At 34.2% G+C, this 17,503-nt stretch overlaps 2 protein-coding genes across 15 annotated transcripts; one reads left to right on the top strand and one right to left on the bottom strand.

Moving 5' to 3' along the window:
* The first annotated feature begins 264 nt into the window (after nucleotides 1-264).
* LOC113749910 (germin-like protein subfamily 1 member 14) lies at nucleotides 265-1,543 on the top strand. The gene is made up of 2 exons (XM_027293787.1): nucleotides 265-418; nucleotides 876-1,543. The coding sequence occupies exons 1-2, from the start codon at nucleotides 298-300 to the stop codon at nucleotides 1,424-1,426; spliced, it is 672 nt and encodes a 223-aa protein (XP_027149588.1). The 5' UTR covers nucleotides 265-297; the 3' UTR covers nucleotides 1,427-1,543.
* A 4,320-nt stretch (nucleotides 1,544-5,863) lies between these two features.
* Nucleotides 5,864-16,361, bottom strand: LOC113750237 (plastidic ATP/ADP-transporter-like). Of its 14 annotated transcripts, none has more exons than XM_027294225.1 (17): nucleotides 16,337-16,361; nucleotides 15,981-16,043; nucleotides 15,063-15,163; nucleotides 13,425-13,679; nucleotides 13,167-13,310; nucleotides 12,738-13,085; nucleotides 12,306-12,381; nucleotides 11,133-11,169; nucleotides 10,911-11,043; nucleotides 10,723-10,805; nucleotides 10,074-10,144; nucleotides 9,532-9,613; nucleotides 9,202-9,451; nucleotides 8,571-8,671; nucleotides 6,172-6,260; nucleotides 5,966-6,070; nucleotides 5,864-5,874 (listed from the first exon to the last, which is right to left on the bottom strand). In XM_027294225.1, exons 3-9 carry the CDS (start codon nucleotides 15,117-15,119, stop codon nucleotides 10,911-10,913), a joined length of 1,050 nt encoding a protein of 349 aa, XP_027150026.1. In that variant the 5' UTR covers nucleotides 15,120-15,163; nucleotides 15,981-16,043; nucleotides 16,337-16,361; the 3' UTR covers nucleotides 5,864-5,874; nucleotides 5,966-6,070; nucleotides 6,172-6,260; nucleotides 8,571-8,671; nucleotides 9,202-9,451; nucleotides 9,532-9,613; nucleotides 10,074-10,144; nucleotides 10,723-10,805. The 14 variants fall into 14 exon arrangements, with proteins under 14 accessions (XP_027150026.1, XP_027150029.1, XP_027150028.1 ...); XM_027294228.1 differs by lacking the exon at nucleotides 9,532-9,613 and having other exon boundaries at nucleotides 9,202-9,291; nucleotides 9,398-9,451; XM_027294226.1 differs by adding an exon at nucleotides 8,315-8,353 and having other exon boundaries at nucleotides 5,865-5,874; nucleotides 9,532-10,144.
* Nucleotides 16,362-17,503: the final 1,142 nt, after the last annotated feature.

Genomic DNA, 17,503 nt, shown 5'->3' with positions numbered 1-17,503 from the left:
GACGGATGCGTAATAAATTGATGTTGGCACAAATGTGGCAAATTGGTAAATGCATCTACTTAGTTGTTGAGAAAAGATTCATCTTGCTGTGACTTAATATTTAAGTATAAAAAGTCACCAACCTAACCTGTAGACCTAGGTGTCAATCAGGTGTAATTGTCTTCATGTGATAGAGATAAACTTGGCGAATAGTCAAATGAAATATGCCCATATATAGCTTCAAATCTTTGCCCAAATGCCTCGAACCATCAACTAAAGAGTTAGTGTAAGAAATACTAGATCTCGTCCACAATTACCATGGGAGCTCCATTCCTGATAACCATAGCCACAATGGCACTATTTTCATCCCTTGCTATCGCTTCTGATCCTAGCCCTTTGCAGGATTTTTGTGTTGCAATCAATAATCCCAAAACTGCTGGTAATTCCTTATACCTATCAGAGAATGTTGCAAAACATTTCTCTTTTTCTAAGTACAATTTTCGTGTCCTGTCATGTTTTGGCTTGACTTTTAAGTTCTCTCTTTATTACTACTCCCTCCGTCCTATTTATTTAGTCATGTTTGGAGAATCCAACCTTTTAAAAATAGTAATTTGATTGTGATGGTTGTGCTTCTCTTTTCAATTTTACCCTCACAAATTCAAATTTTAAATTTAAATGGTAACATGCATATGATTAGAAAGAAAAATCATATTAGAAAGAGAGACTAAAAGGTGTTTTGACTTTTGTAACATAACAATTGTCTTAGGATATTCCAAAATAGAATGGAAAGTGACATTTTCAATGAGACGGAGAAAGTATTATTATTATTTTCACAACATCGTGGGTTTGTTTTTTCCGCATTGTCACATTATTTACAGCTAGTTTTTTGAATGCAGTGTTTGTGAACGGAAAGATTTGCAAGGATCCAAAGGTTGTGAATGCCAACGATTTCTTCTTCCACGGATTTAACATACCTGGAAATACAAACAATCCAGTTGGTTCTAATGTCACTCGTGTGCTTGTCGACAATCTACCAGGGCTCAACACTTTTGGAATTTCCCTAGCTCGTATCGACTTCGCTCCTTATGGTGTAAACACACCTCATACTCATCCGCGTGCAACCGAGGTCATATTTGCGGTAGAGGGCACTCTGGCTGCTAGTTTTGTCACTTCAAATCCACCAAATAACATGAAAAATCGCCTTTTTACCAAAGTCTTGAATCCAGGAGATGTTTTTGTGTTCCCACAAGGTCTGCTTCACTTCATACAAAATCTTGGGAAGACGAAGGCTCTTGCATTTTCCGCTTTTAGCAGCCAAAATCCAGGGGTCAATACTATTGCAAATGTAGTCTTTGGAACAGAGCCCCCCATTTCTCTAGGTGTTCTTACTAAGGCATTCCAAGTTGACAAGAAAGTCATTGACGCTCTTGAGGCACAGTTTTCTTGAGACAACTCGAAAGGATCCATGGACTTGTCCTAAATTCTACTAGCATGACTTTTGTGCTATGTATGCACAGGGCATTGCAAAGATTGATTTGATAACATCATAAAACTGTATTATATGTGTGAGCATAAAGTGATATATTATTAAATAAGTTAATCTCTCCTTTTTAGTTCAAGTTATTTTTGTTGAAATGGAAAAAAAAATGAAGATGACAGCGTTAGAAAATAATGACCTTGGTGAGTTTTACTGATTCGACTTGATTTCGACATTGTTCGGGTAGAGGACAGAATTATTAAAATTTGGCAAACGTAAATTAATTGGCATCAGTTAACTCGCTACAAAATCGACTAAAAAAGTTAGCTAAACACTATAGTTATCTTTTCTGTTTCTCAGTAAACATTTAGTTAGGGTCTAACATGTCAAAATATTTTTGATACTTCTAAGGCAAGTGTATGTAAACAGGAATGTATATTGCTTGTGCTTCTTCATAGAAGGAACCGCCAAGAGTGTAGAAAAAGAGAAGCCCGCCTAGTGTCTGCCCACATCCTTCGTCCTGTGTCAAATTCCCAGCGATAAACATAACATGCAACCGTGCTGCAAGGCTAGGCTAGAATGCCTAATGCTGGTCTCACAACGTTCTAAAACCAACTCATGTACCGTTTGGCGAATTGCCGAATTCTTGGGCAATTATCAAAGTGGCAAAATAAGACAAATAATGGGTAGTCATCATTATTACGAAATTTAATTGCTACTTTTGTAAGGGTTATTATCACTTTACCCCTTTAACGTTCGATGCAACTATCAATTTTCCCCTTAATAATTTAGTCAATTTACCCCCAAGACTAACGGTCAAACTTAAGGGAGTTTGTTAATTAAAGTAAAAAGACAAGTTTAGCCCTTAAAATTATTATCACTTTACCCCCATAAACTGTAGTCTCATTATCAATTTACCCCATAAAGTTATTTTTTAGACAATTTATCTTACCATTAAACCAACTTAGAAAGTTAAAAAACTTTAGAAGAAAGTACCCTCTATTTTGTATAATAAAAATAATAAAAAATTTAGAGTGCTCTTCTCCTCTTTAGTATAAAAAAAAAAGTCAAAGTATTAATCTCTTTTTTCTTGACAATCTTATTAATATTAAAAAAAATAGAAAGATTGGGAAGTGGAGGGAGAGAGGGGGGAGAGATAGAGAGACAGAGCTCAATTCTTTTTTTAAAAAAATACAAATAAGAAAGAATTAAATACTTTTATCATTTTAAAATTATTTTACTTTACCGTTTACGACCATGTTTCAATCCTAATTATAACAATCTTAAATTAATACGATAATGTTATACTTTTCTTTATTATTATTATTATTATTTTTTTGCAAAATCTAATTTTCTGTCTCCTTCTTTCCTATCTCTTTTTCTTTTTCTAGTATTAATAAGTGTGAAAAAAGAAATTTGAGAAAAACCTTTTATTTTTATATTTTTGGATCTCTTAAAGTGAAAAAAAGAAGAATAATCATTTCAAATTTTTTATTTTTAATGATATATATAAAAGGGTAAATATATTTAAAAATTTTTGACCATACTAGTTAGATTAACGATGAAATAAAATGCCTAAAAAATAATGTTAGGAATTAAAGCGATTATATCACTATAATTTAAAGAAATAAAGTAATAATAACAATATAGTAATGCTATAGAATAACAGGGTATTTTTGTCCAAAATTTTTTAACATGTTGAGTTGAATTACTTATGGGGGTGAAGTGACTAAAAGATAACGTTAGGAGATAAAGTGATAGTAGTAATATAGTTGAAGGGGGTAAAGTGATAATAACCCTTTTTGTAATGATAATTGAAGAACACAGAGGAAAAGGGAAAAATTTTAAATTGAATTGACACATAAAAAATAATTTATAAGATGGGATTTGTCTCATCGATTGACGTGGGGAATCTTGCTCAGTTGGTCATAACATCGCCTTATTAAGGCAGAAGTTGCAAGTTCAAGCCCAGCCATTGCATTCAACTTAAGTGAAAGCAACTTATGAGCCCAAGGGTGAAATGACTTTTAAGTACTTCTCAAGTCTAAGAATGAATATTCAACTTTGTCTTTTTTCTTTCCTTTATGGGTTGATGGATTCACGACAAACCAAATAACACAAAGTCCAACCTACCTCTACAAGGGCAAAGTCCAAGACAAATAACATATCGTTAAGTTTGTCTCCTGTCATTTTTTCCCTTCTGGGGTTGATGGATGTATGACAAACAAATAAGCACCAAGTCCAATTCACACCAAAAAGGGCAAAGTTCAATACAAACAACACCATCATTGGGGTGGGTGACAACAAATCACCAGCTCGAGTAGTTCGGTCAAAAAAACTCATGAGCTTTCAATATATATATTAGTACTAGGTGATCGTTTCCCACGCAAGGCGTGGTAACTTTAGACCTGTTAGTAAGGCTATATTTGTTATTATGATATTAGTTGAGAATATATTAGTTCAAAAGAGCACAGATGGTTGATATGATGCTGATTGGGAGCGTTAGAACTATTGAAAAGACTACTGATTGTGTAGTAAATATTTTCTCCTGAATCATATCCTTTGGCTAATATTTTCTACTGAATAATAACTATAGCAGTGCAATGCAAAGGCACATTAAAAGGCATATATCAATATATCATGATACATGCTCCATAGAGAGTCAGAGAAATCTAAACAGCAAAGCATAGCAATAAAGAACAATTAGGCTGTGTCTTCTTTAAAAGATATAAATCGACATAACTTAGGATTTTGCTAATTTTTTACTACATGTTGACATCATCTCTCTTTTGATATACCACAGTGCAGATTACTCAAACGTGTATGCTGAAGATCCTACAATTCTTCGAAACTGATATTTGTTGCACTCAGGAAAATGCTATCAAAATCCTGCAACACAGGCCCTGGGAGAGGGGGAAGAGGAGAATCATAGCACACCTGATATTTGAAATTAATCAATAAGTTGTAGTACCATTATAGTAGCAGGGTAATTAAAGTAAAGTCCATGTCCATGTGCAAAACTAGAGAAACTAATATAACAAAGACAGCTGCAAAATGATTGAAGAGTGAAATATGTTAAAAGTCTTTTGTCTCCCCAGTTAAGGATCTGTCCAGTGAATAATCCTCTTTCAAACAACCAAGTTATGGAACTCAGAAGTGCTTATCTATGCCAGAAATTAACCAGTGCATGACCAGTATCAACTTCCTAAACCTAAATTGAAACAGAAACTAAATTATATCAAATAAATGATGATTGACTGCAAATTGTACTTATTGACAATGCAGTAAAAGCCAAAATTAATGTTTCATAACATATAATTGCTGCATAAAATTTCTGGGTTTCTCTTGACTTAATGAAATTGATGTTTCTAGGTCTATCAATGTATTGTTTCCAATGAAATTCATCCACCAATAAATCAACATGCCACAAGACTGGAACAAAAACAATCAAGCAATTAGAAGATATAGAGAAGATACACACAATGATCAATTAGACTCAGATCTGTAAAAAGCGGTGGTGAAATGGAGGGAGGCACCACCATGGCTGCAATTCTCAGTTACATATGCAGATGAGTTGCATCTTATCCCACAAGCCATCTGGGTTGCCCAGTAAATCAGCACCACCACCAAAGAATTAAGTTGGAGATGAAAAAAAGCGCTACCATCTTAGCAGATTTTTCAGAGATAATCTGCAATCTAAAGACGCCTTATTTGATAGCATTTCTAGTTTCTGATTTCCGCAAAGGGCTACTAATTTCTTTCCTTTTTTTAAAAAAAATTGTTGAAATCATAGGCATGAAAACAGAGAGGAGCAACAACCCTTTAGAAACTCCCCAGCTCTCTGCTACCTCATTCACTTTTTTCTTGAGTTATGATGAATATAGTCCTCCAACTCTAATAAAAGTTCACAGTGGAATTTTTTTTGCCCCACAATATTGGTAGTCAGCTTTAGAAGGCAATGTATTTGACTTGTTATTATGAAACCGGTGCATGAACGCTAATAGGTATTCATTTGCCTATGTGAATGTACACCAATATCAATAGCAAATACCATAGTAAGAAAACACACAAAGCTATTTAAAAAGGCGAATTTGAACTGAATATACCTCTCTTATCTCTCTCTCTCTCTCTCTCTCAGTCAAATGACACATATGTCCAGTTTAAATGACATGGCAGATTGAGGTTTCTTAGGTGCTGACAAGTATGGCCACTATAAAAACAAATGCCAACCCAAAAGCTAGTTTACCAGAAAAACATTAGCATCTAGATGAAATGAGGTGAATACGGCAAGCTTAGAGCATGAGTTTAAGAGCTGACGCAGTCTACATACCATATTCATGAAGATAAGCATCATAATAATAGCTAGTGGCAATAAATGGTCCACCAGCTGTCCTGCCAAAGTTTTTTCCTCCATGATACTGCCATAAAGACAAGAAACTAAGAAGACAATCACAACAGTAATTTAGCAGGAATTTGAGCAAAAATAACTTTTAAAGCACTAAACTTTACCATGTAATAGTTAATAAAAAAGACCCCTTTTCAATAAATTCTACAAGAGAAAATGCCAAGTCTTCAGCCGAATGGTAAGGTACTACACCTCTGAATTCAGTAAACCTACAAAAGAACAGATAAAAATAGAGTCACTTTCCTGTCATAAAACTCCAAGAATTATGTGTAACTCCCTATAAAAAAAAAAAGAAGAAGCAATAACTGACCAGCTAATCCAGGTTTCTATCCACATCATGGGTTTTTAAGCCTTATTTGGGGAGGAGTAGTCGTAGTAGAAGCTGTTGCATGTATTTGTCTAGGTAGAAGCAAAACAGACATACTATTAGGATATTTATTATTCTCTGTTTCTTGAACATACTATAAGGACATTTATAAAAGTATAAGCTACACTTGGCCTGATACAACTTGAAAATTCTTATTTTATGCATATTGTGCTATTTAAATAAATAATTCTCATTAATTCTGGATTTCACATTATCTGCACCCTACATGAAGCATAAGTTCAACTCAATGCTAAACTCATAGGAAATGTCTACAAGGCATAAGCTGTTCAACAAGATGCTTTTCAATGTGCAATTTCATAAGCTATAGTACTAATCCTAGTTCACCACCCTGTACATCACATATTAAATAAAATACTATGACTTACCATTATTTTGATGATAAACTATTAATGTAACCTATTATAAAATGTGACTTGCTATCATTATCTAGTGATAAGTTACTAATGTTATTAATACACCAGGTACCAATGCTAAGTAATACACATAAAGCACCTAACAATTTTCTTATTATTTCAACAAGTTGTGCATGGCCCACGAGTACCATTGCTGGAAAAGAAGTAGTTCAATCTCAAAATATTGCCTCTCGCACACTACTTTGTCGGTGAGGGAACACTGAATCAAAGAAAAGCTCTGGTGATTTTTTTTTATTTTTAGAAAAAATATTTATGCACTTTATTCATTCATTTGAAAATGATCTGGCTTTATTTTACTGTGTATTCATCATGGCCCACTTAATGATTCAATGGAAACTTATATCTACTCAATTATGTACAGTTACACATAAATTAACAGAGGCATTTTGTGAAGGTTCCAACAACATAGGCTAAATAATGGTAGTTCTTCATATTGGTGTCAAAGATTTTAGAAACTTTCTTATTTAAAGGATGTAAGAAAGGTTGATCAAGGTGTTTGCTCTATTGTTAGGAACGTATTGCTAGGAATGTATTAACTAATTCTAATGCTATATGTCAAACTAATTAATCCATAGCTTGAAAATCAGTTCGTTGTGTTTGACAAATATGTTGAAATAACCGTCTCAGAGGCTGAGAAATATATGTAATATATTGAAGCAAGCATGTGTCCATTTTTAGATGTGTGTAGAAGTGAATTGATCTCAATCTGCTTTTGACAAAAATGTAATTTTTGAGGACAAAATAGAGCCATGAACAGTTGAACACCCCTAAGGTGGTGGTGAAAGCCTTTAATGCTTAAATTTCTATGAACATTAGTCTGAAATCTGAATGCATTTCTATCAGCCATCAATGGAGAGTTTGAAGACAAGCCTTTGTTCCCCTCCAACGAAAAACCAGCACAAAAATAGGAAGTTAAATATAAGGTACTCTTCCAGTTTAGCATAATTTAACGTAAAATTAATCATATGGAATATAGCTCTATTAAGGGAGAAATAAAATCAAACCAAATATTTCTTTTTTCCTTAAAGAGCTAGTATATGGACATAGGTTCGAGACTGCAAACTTACAAGTTTGTCAATATGGATATCTAATTCATGAGACTTTCTTATCTGCAACAAATCTCTCAAAATAACAATACTAATAAGAAAAGTAGAATAAGGATAGTTTACTTGAACAATAAATATATTTTTTCTTTTACAAAAAGAAAATGGGAGGGAGGGTAGAAAAAGTGGAGGGTAGGAGGGGGAATGTAACGAAACTCTTGCTTCTTTCGAGGAAGGTGCAGTGAAAGGAAAACTGAATTGGTAGAATTAAATCAATTCAAATAGTAGTATGATATGATAGAATGCATAATTGAAAATCTCAAATACATAAAAATAAAATACTTGAAAGAAGTTGTAAAAAAGAATTCAACTTCCTTAATCTCACATGGCGAGATTTTCTATATACCCTAACATAGTAAAAGAGTGTGAAAAATATAGTGGAAAAAAACTAAAAGAAGAAAAAAGAAATCACATTCGACTCATTAAACTCCAATTTTTTTTAAAAAAAAAACGGAGACTAATATCTGCCAAAAGTAGTCCAACTTAACAGGTACAATTTAATTATTCATGAAGTAGAGCTATCCAAACAAAAGAAAGCCAAAGGTTTACCCCTAAATTTTCCAGTAAAGGTGTTTAAGTCCAAACTATCTGTAGCAGAAAATTAGAATTCTAAGCATTAGAAACAAAGGAAATCTGATAGTAGCAAAACTAACAAAATGAATACCCATTCTGCAGATACAACTTTTCACAGTATGACAATAAAGCAAAAATTTCTTTTAGAAACAAGAAACAAATATGATTTTACAAATTTTCTTATAGAAGTATATGCTCAATAAAACAACGGATATTAAGGTGATGTGTGTACCTTCCCAGACATAGATGTAAAGACTTGGAGCAAGCTACTTCGTTCTCCCAAACTCATTGGGCTCTGTTTATGTACTCTTCCGTATCCTATTTCTCTGCTTCCTGCACAGCCAAAATACCAATAAGGAAAAATTTAAACCTTTTTTTTTCCAAAATCAAGAACATGATCACAAAATCAAGCCCTTTTTGCAAGAAAGAAAAACAAAAAAAAATTAAATTCCTTTTTCTGCAAGAGGAGAACCCATGGAAAAAATGGAGCATTTTTGTCCAAAAAAGAAAAGAATAACAAAATCAAAATTTTTGAAAAAACGGAGACCCAATACATTAGGCATTAGAATTCACAAAGAAATGAGGAACAAAAATTACATGTTGCCATTAAAGGGGTAGACAAATTTTGCAAGTCCAAAAATAACGGAGAAAAATGGAGTTCTATAAGGCGACAAGGAAACCAGCAGGATAAAGTAGCAGCTTGTAAATGCAGAAAACTAAAAGTGAAAAACAAGAGTACCGGCATGGAGGAGCGAAGATTATAGCATAAGTGTAAGGCTTATGCCGAAATGACCCTCTTGCACAAGAATTCAAAACATTTAGTCCATTCAATAAGCATTTCCAGGAGAAAAATGTAATTAAACCTTGCAAAACACTATTCTCTGATTGGACCCGAGCGTCAGATCTCATTAGTGGTGTACAACTACTGATGCTCCACTAATGTCCGTTGCAGCCTTATAAGAAGGGTAGAGTTATAACATCACCACAAAACAAAGCAACAAATAGTTGTATAGGAAGCAGATACATAAATGGACAACAAAGCCCCTATGATAAGCATACAAAGGGCAGAAGGGACATATTTCCCAGCACCAAAACAGCAGCCAGGTGTACCAGCTGCAACAAAAATAACAAGCGGTGGATTAAAATGACAAAAATACTCCTGGGGAGAGCAGATGAAAGCCAATGAACAGTACCCAAAAATGCCTTCTTATAATATATACTAGGGTTTGCACCCCACGCAAGGCGTGGGAGCTTTAGACCTGTTAGTAAGGTTACCTGCCATGCAAAAGCAGTATACATTAATACTATTAGTGAGCAGCCAAGTATTGATAGAAAAGATGCTTGGTTAGCACGCAAAAGGCATAAATTTTCTCCCGAATAATATCCTTTGACTAACATTTTGTACTGAATAATAACTACAGAAGCGTGATGCGAAGGCACATTAAAAGGCATAAATCAATATATCATGATACATAGGATCATAGAAACCTAAATAGCAAAGGATAGCAATAAAGAACAATTAGGCTGTGTCTTCTTTAAAAATTGTAAATAAACATAACTAAGGGCTTTTGCAAATTTTGACTACATCTTGACATCATCTCTCTTCTAATATACCACAGTGCAGATTATCCAAATGTGAATGTTGAAGATCTTGCAATTCTTCAAAACTGAAAATGCTACCAAAATCCTACAACACAGCTCTTGAGAGAGGGGGAAGAGGAGAAACAAAGTACACCTGATATTTGAAGTTAACCAGAAGTTGTAGCGTCAAAGCCCAAAGTGCCCTCAGAAATGTTCATGCGATGCCTATTGAAGCAAACCATTATAACAGCAGGGTAATTAAAGTAAAGTCCATGTCCATGCGCAAAACCAGAGAAACAAATATAACAAAGATAGTTGCAAAATAATTGAAGAGTGAGATATGTTAAAAGTTTCTATCACTGCAGTTAGGATCTGTCTAGTGAATAATCCCCTTTCAAAGAACGAAGTTATGGAACTTAGAAGTGCTTATCTATGCCAGAAATTAATCAGTGCCAGCATCAACTTCCTAAAACCAAAATTGAAACAAAAACGAAATTATATCAAACAAATGATGATTGACTGCAGATTCTACTTATTGGTCCCCAAAATGTGTGAAAAATTAATACCAAGGCAGTAAGAGCTGAGAAAGTACTCTTTAACTGGTCTTTGGTCCTAACCATGATAGTCACTAACATGACAATGCAGTAAACGTCAAAATTAATGTTTCATAAAATATAATTGCGGCATAAAATTTTTGGGTCCCTCTTGGCTTAATGAAATTGATGTGTCTATCAACGTATTGTTTCCAATGGAATTGATCTAAAAACAATCGAGTAATTAAAAGATATAGAGAAGATACACACAGGCAAAATGGAGGGAGGCACCACCATGGCTACAAATTCCCAGTTACATATGCGAATGAATTCCATCTCATCCCAGAAGCCATCTGGGTTGCCCAGCCAAGATAAGGGTTTGAATTTATGAGCTTGATATATATTAAACAGAGAAAGGCCAAAATTTTGTTTAAATAGAAAAAGACAAGAAACCGCACCTAGAAAAAAAAAAGTGAGGCATGAGTGGTAGTGTAGAAGGGAGCAGCCACTTGAGCTTCACCGGCAACTTTTACTTGAAAATCGAGAGTACTGCAAATCCTTCCATCAGTAATTGAATATAAAATAGAGTTCCTTGTATCAACACAAAAATGGAAAAGTAAAGTAGCCAAATTTGATTTAAAAAGCTAAAAATTAACATCAACATTGGAACTGATACTTACGAAAAAAAAGTCACCATTGGAGCGCACAACAATTTTCCTGCAAAATTGAAGTTTTCACGATCTTAAATAGCGCTTAAACGGAAAAGAAAAAGATGAACAAAGAGGCCGAGGGAAGATGAAAAGATGAACCATGAGTTCGGGACACTGAATGAGGAAAAGATTTTAGCATAAATCACATTTTGTAGAAGCACAATTGTAAGGCCTGAGAAAATCAGATTATCTGGAAAAACTTGTATAATTCATGGAACAACTACATCACAATGAGGGAGAAAGTACAACTTCACCTGCATAATAAAATCTACATGATGATTCCAATTTGAATAAGTCATGCAAAACTACAAGTGCCGCTCTATAATTAACAAAATACATCATCTTTGTATAGGGAAGTCCCCAATTTCTTTTCCTTTGTCATTTATTTGCTTTAGTAATTTTACTAATTATTTCTTTTGTTCTTGTGGGCAGGGAACAAAGAGAACTTGATTTGACAGCAGAAAGAATGTGACAAATTTGATTTAAAAAAAATACCATCTAGATCATAAAAGGGGATATGAGTACAACTTCACCTATGGAATCAAATATTTACAAGAATTCAATTTGAGTAAGTTAAATAAAACTTAACTGCCACTCAGTACACCATTAAATACAACAGCTTTCTAGAATGAAGCCCCCAACTTTTTTTACTTCATTGTATTTATGTATTTCCATCTTTGTTATATTCTTTTTGGGAATTGTTATTAATAGCAAAACTTTTTAGTAAAAAATTACAGCAGCCACTCTTGGTGTTCAAGCTCTCTACATCGAAAATCAGTCCAACGAACTCAAAATCTCACAGCAAACACCCCTCCCCCCACCCCCAAAAAATAGAAAAAAGAAAAACCAAAACTTTAAAAAATAAAATACCAAAATGAACAACTTTAACTCCCCTAATATCTATATTCAAGGATTCCGAGTCAACAATATCTTTACTTCTGTTAAAACCAAAAATAAAAAAAATTTATTAAGAAACTATTTGTACATGTCATCCATTTTCATTCAATGGTAAGTGTACAATTAGAAGCAACTATAAGCAAGAAGTCGATGTGCATATGTATATGCTTGTGGAGATTATACAATGAGAAATATAAATTTATTTCCAATAATTAAAGACTGAGAAAATAAATCAAAATATCACACCAAGAAAATGCGCGAGGCCTTCAAGACCTTCTGGATCACTAAAAGAACTTACTCCAACATTCATCGATGCTGCGCACTGAAACTCCAACAAAATACGCATTAATGACAAGGAAAAATGACCAAAAAAGCAGTAGGATTTTAATAAAAATAATTTTCGCATGAAAATTAAATTCTAAATCAACAAAAGAAATTAAGCAGGGTGAAAAAGAAGAAACTGGATGGATTGAAATTTAGTACCTTATCATGCGAGCTACTTTAGATATTGGAAGCCTACATGCTTTCTTTTTTAGTAGTGCTTTCTTAGCTGTTCCATTTTGCATCTATGTACTCATGATGATGATTGAATTTCTGTAACTTGAGATCTTGAATGTTGAATCTTTTATTTAGCTTAAAAAAAAAAAAGAAATCCAAATGGCAAATAAAGCATCAGACCTTGGTCTCCTCGTCTAATGGAATATAGGCCATTTCCTTGCATGGATCAAACAAGCTGTATTTGGCACTTTTACTGAAAATGTTTTGCATCGCACCCACATAAACTGCTGCAAGAAGTGGAGTCAGCCCAAACTTGGCAAGAGAAGGCCCAAGAGGGTCACCAAACAATATCAAGGAAAAGAAGCCAACTCCTGTCAGGAGCAAAACAGTTGGTGTAATTGTGGCTGCCACCCCCCAGCCATATTTGTCAAAAATCCAGTGACTCAGAAGCATCATCGTGAAAGTTGCTATGCCGGTAGCAGTTGAAAAGTCACCCATGAAGGATGAGTAATCATTTGGGCTAGGAAACTGCATAGTACTAAAAGAATAAGTCTACAAGCAGATAGGAGGACAGAAAACCATAGATTAGAAAGCCACATTTAGTTATACCTGAGCTTTGAGCTTGGATTTCCATGTAACCTCTACGAGGTTAATGCTAATGCCATATGCAACAACCAAAGTGGCAAGATCCCTAATATATTTAGAAGACACCAAAAACTTCAAACTCTCCATTGTCCCCAACTTTGGTTTCTCCTGCCAAAATCAACATCATAGTTAATAATTGCACCAAGAAGGACATTATCAAGCAGCAAAAGCTAGCTGTGTATCAGTTATATATAAAGAAAAAATAGCATCCTTGTAGATTACCTTCTTCTTCTTGCTACGGGTAGGAAGAGGCACATTGCGATTCACCCACCAATAGAAGAAACAGATGGCAGCCCCCATCAGCACAACAACGGTCATCATTCCTTTGAAGGAGATGGCCCAACCATCAACTCCAGGACCTAAATTCTTTCTCAAATTAGAGAAGTATTTCACCGTCCGCCCAGAGAAAACAAGGACAATATTGGCTCCCAGTCCAAACAGAGGATAGAATCTTTTAGCCTCTTCAATGGTAGTTATCTGCAACAACAAAGCATCCAGCAAAGTTAATTGCAGAAAAATAACAAAGAACTCACGCAAATTCAATTGCATCTATTTATTTACCAGTACCACCAGTAACTTAAATTTTACCAAGTGATGATAAAACAAAAATCATCAAAGCTAGGTAGAAACTGATAGATAAACATGAGAACTGGCCTGTTAGTTCACCACCACGACAGTAACATAATACAATGAATAAAGAAAACATTAATTCATATTTCCAACCACGGGGCAAAGGGAGGGGAGGACCGTACCAATAATGTCAATACAATACATGTAGAACCAATTTTTCCTTTTTTCCCTGGACTTACGTCTCTAAGTTGAGCAGGAAATAGAAAATTTTATATATGAGCCAAAGTATGACAGCTTTTGTGCTTGTCTACGAGGAACTATATCCCAAATTAGCCCAACTCAACCAACCTCACCAATCCAAGAAATAAAAGAGAGGCAGCAAAGCACACTGTAGAAATTTTTAGAGAGAAGAGAGGGACAACTTTTTGGCTTTGTATGTAAACCATATTGCAAAAAGTCACTGTTATCCACATCAGGATATTAACCCTGCTGGATAGTCAAAATCATCTATTGGAATAACAATATAATCCCATAAATAAATAAAGGCCTATGCAAACCAAGTATAACTTCCTATATAGACAGGAAAACAAGAATTTAAACGCAGATTTGCAAATGTTGAACACAACCTAATAATAGATGAGAAAAAAAACAGTTATGAAGAATCTAGCATGTGCAACATCAACTTTAGTAGTTTGATTTCCGTAAAGATAATAAACTGAACTACTGAACTACTGGAATCCCCACGAAACAATAATTAACGGGGAAGATAAATATGCCAGTTTCAGATGCTCAAGAGAATGGAAAACTGAATTGGTAGAATTAAATCAATTCAAACAGTAGTATCATGTGAAAGAATGCATAATTGAAAGTCTCAAATACATAAAAATAAAATACTTGGAAGAAATCATTGAAAAAAACTAAAAGAAGAAAAAAGAAATCACGTTCGAATCATTAAACTCCAAATTTTTTTTTAAAAAAAGCTGAGACTAATATCTATCAAAAGTAGTCCAGCTTAACTGCTAAATTTTCTAGTGAAGGTGTTTAAGTCCAAACCATCTGTAGCAGAAAATTAGAATTCTAAGCATTAGAAACGAAGGAAATCTGATAAATGGCAAAACTGATAAATAGCAAAACTAACAAAATGAATACCCATTTTGCAGATACAACTTTTCATAGTATGACAATAAAGTAAAAATTTCTTTTAGAAACAAGAAACACATATGACCTTGCAAATTGTCTTGTAGAAGTATATTCTCAATAAAACAATGGATATCAAGGTGATATGTGTACCTTCTCAGAAGTAGATGTAAAGGCTTCGAGCAAGCTACTTCTTTCTCCCAAACTCATTGGCTTCTGTTTATGTACTCTTCAATATTCTGTTCTTTTGCTCCCTGCACATCCAAAATACCAATAAGGAAAATTTTATACCTTTTTTTTGTTTACCAAAATTAAGAACATGATCACAAAATCAAGCCCTTTTTGCAATAAAGAAAAACGAAAAAAAAATTAAATTCCTTTTTCTACAAGAGGAGAACCCATTGAAATGAACATGTTAAGATCTAAATTAAATTTTAATACTGAATTGGGTATATCAAATAGGGTCTTATTTTTTTGATTGCCTAGAGTATCCAATATGCAATTTTGTAAGTTCAAAATATTAAGTTTTAATTATTTATGCTTCATAGAATTTTTATAAGTACATCTAATTAATGGTGTACTAACAAAATTACTACCTAGGATATATAAGCAATAATTATTCAAAATACCTAGGATATATCAAGATATCAGGACGGAGGAAAATCAAACAGAATTATTCAAAAAAAAACTGAAAACAAACCAGAAAGTGCAAGCATATTTTCCTTCCACCCAGATTCAAGTAATATGGCTGCAAGAAAAAGTTATTTCTCATGTGAGATGGAGCTAGATAGAGAAAAACCAAGTAGTAAAAAATTGTCACCCATGATATACTGATGCTATATACCATGTAGTGATCTCAAGATGGACATGGTATAAAGCTATTAAAAGATAAAATTGCACTGCATCTCAACTATGAATAATGTAAAGCACAAGGATAAGTAAACTGACTTTTCTAGTTAATTGAGAATGAAAACTATTTGCTTCAGCAAGTTTCTGTCATGATTAATCACTCAAAATGTCCCAATGTTCCATTTACAGAGAACAGAAGTTCGCATAGCTAAAAGCACCTACCAGGATTGTCTTCAGGAAACCTGTATTCTTCTCCATGCAGCCGAGTGCTCTCATTCATTTTAACTGTATAGAAAATCAAGACAATTAAATCAGGGACCAATGTAGCGTGATCCATAGTTTATTACATAACTAAGACTTGCATTGGTTTCACACAGTCATAAGTCAACTCAAGCTGTTTGAATGGAAGAGCTATTGAAACTTTGTTTAAGCCCAATTTTCAGGTCTGTGTTGATTTGATTTGTACAAGTCATAATCATGTAGCATTAAATCACACTCAACTACCAGAGAATCTATAAAGCCCAAACCAAGTAAATAACAAATAAATTATAACCACGATGCTAGAATCACAATATAACCTGTTTGTGCATTTGGCAGTAGCATAACAGCAGAATCTGGACTTGCTTTTACACTTGTTGCCTGTAGGTCGCGTGTAGAAAGCAGCGCCAGAGAACTGTCAATGAGAGGTTCCTGAGGCAAATGAAGTGGGCTTGCAGCAAGATGCAAAAGTGCCTGTGCCTAAAAATGCATAATTAGGACAAGTTAGAAGCATAAGAATCACATTAACAAAAAAAATCATAAACTTTCAGTGAAAAGAAATCTGAAAACCTTGTCAGCTGGGATATCATCATACACGTTCAATCTACCACAATAGAAGATTGTCATCTGTCCTACTGGAGTGTTTGAGGAACCTGTATTCCTGGGGATGTGGAGGTGAAATGTCTTAGGTGATATGTAACAAGGATTAAAGAGCGTTGTTCAATTCAACTAAAGTTCATTTAGCCCATTGTGGATTCACATCACACAAGCTCAAGTAAAAAAATTCCATAAAAGAACAGATTGGTGTGAAGCTCTAGTAAAACATCTAGCTTGACATAGTCGTTGAAATTATAGGTAACACAAGCTGTAAAAAGGCCAAAATTAGACAGGCAAGAAACACATGAAACTATGACAGACTACATGGTATGGCCCTTGTGTGGGTTTTTTCCCTTGCGCCCGCCGCGCGGGGGGGGGGGGGGCTGCTAAGCACATTCATTTTTATTGCCCTTCTAATGAAGCAGTATTTTCTACTCCTCAATCTGACAGCAGGAACTACTCCTGGATTTAAGCAGCAAAATAACTTTAAGTTGAAGCAGGACGATGGGATGAGAATTAATGTCTACTCACAAACATCATCAATTTTAAAGGAAAACAGAAAGAAAACTAAATCCAGTTTCATAACAAGGGTATACATCTTTGTAAGTTTCTGTCTGTTCAAAGACTTGATCTTTCCATTAGGCCTCAGATACAACACCTCATGTTTATTTTAATTTTCTTACAAAAAAAAAGAAAAGAAAAGAATGAATGAAAGTTTGCAATTAACCAGCTTAAGCCATCCTACCATTGAATAGACCAAGAATGCACAGGAAAACCTTAGCTATACACAATCTGACTGTCAAAGCATCCGTGAAACTCAGATAGTACAGCAATCCAACCTACATATATGAAACCTTCCCAAGCCCCACAGGACGACAAAGAGATTCAAG

This window comes from Coffea eugenioides, chromosome 10, assembly GCF_003713205.1.
Source record: "Coffea eugenioides isolate CCC68of chromosome 10, Ceug_1.0, whole genome shotgun sequence".
In the NCBI taxonomy this organism is placed as follows: domain Eukaryota; kingdom Viridiplantae; phylum Streptophyta; class Magnoliopsida; order Gentianales; family Rubiaceae; genus Coffea; species Coffea eugenioides.
This window is presented reverse-complemented; position numbering and strand designations above follow the sequence as displayed.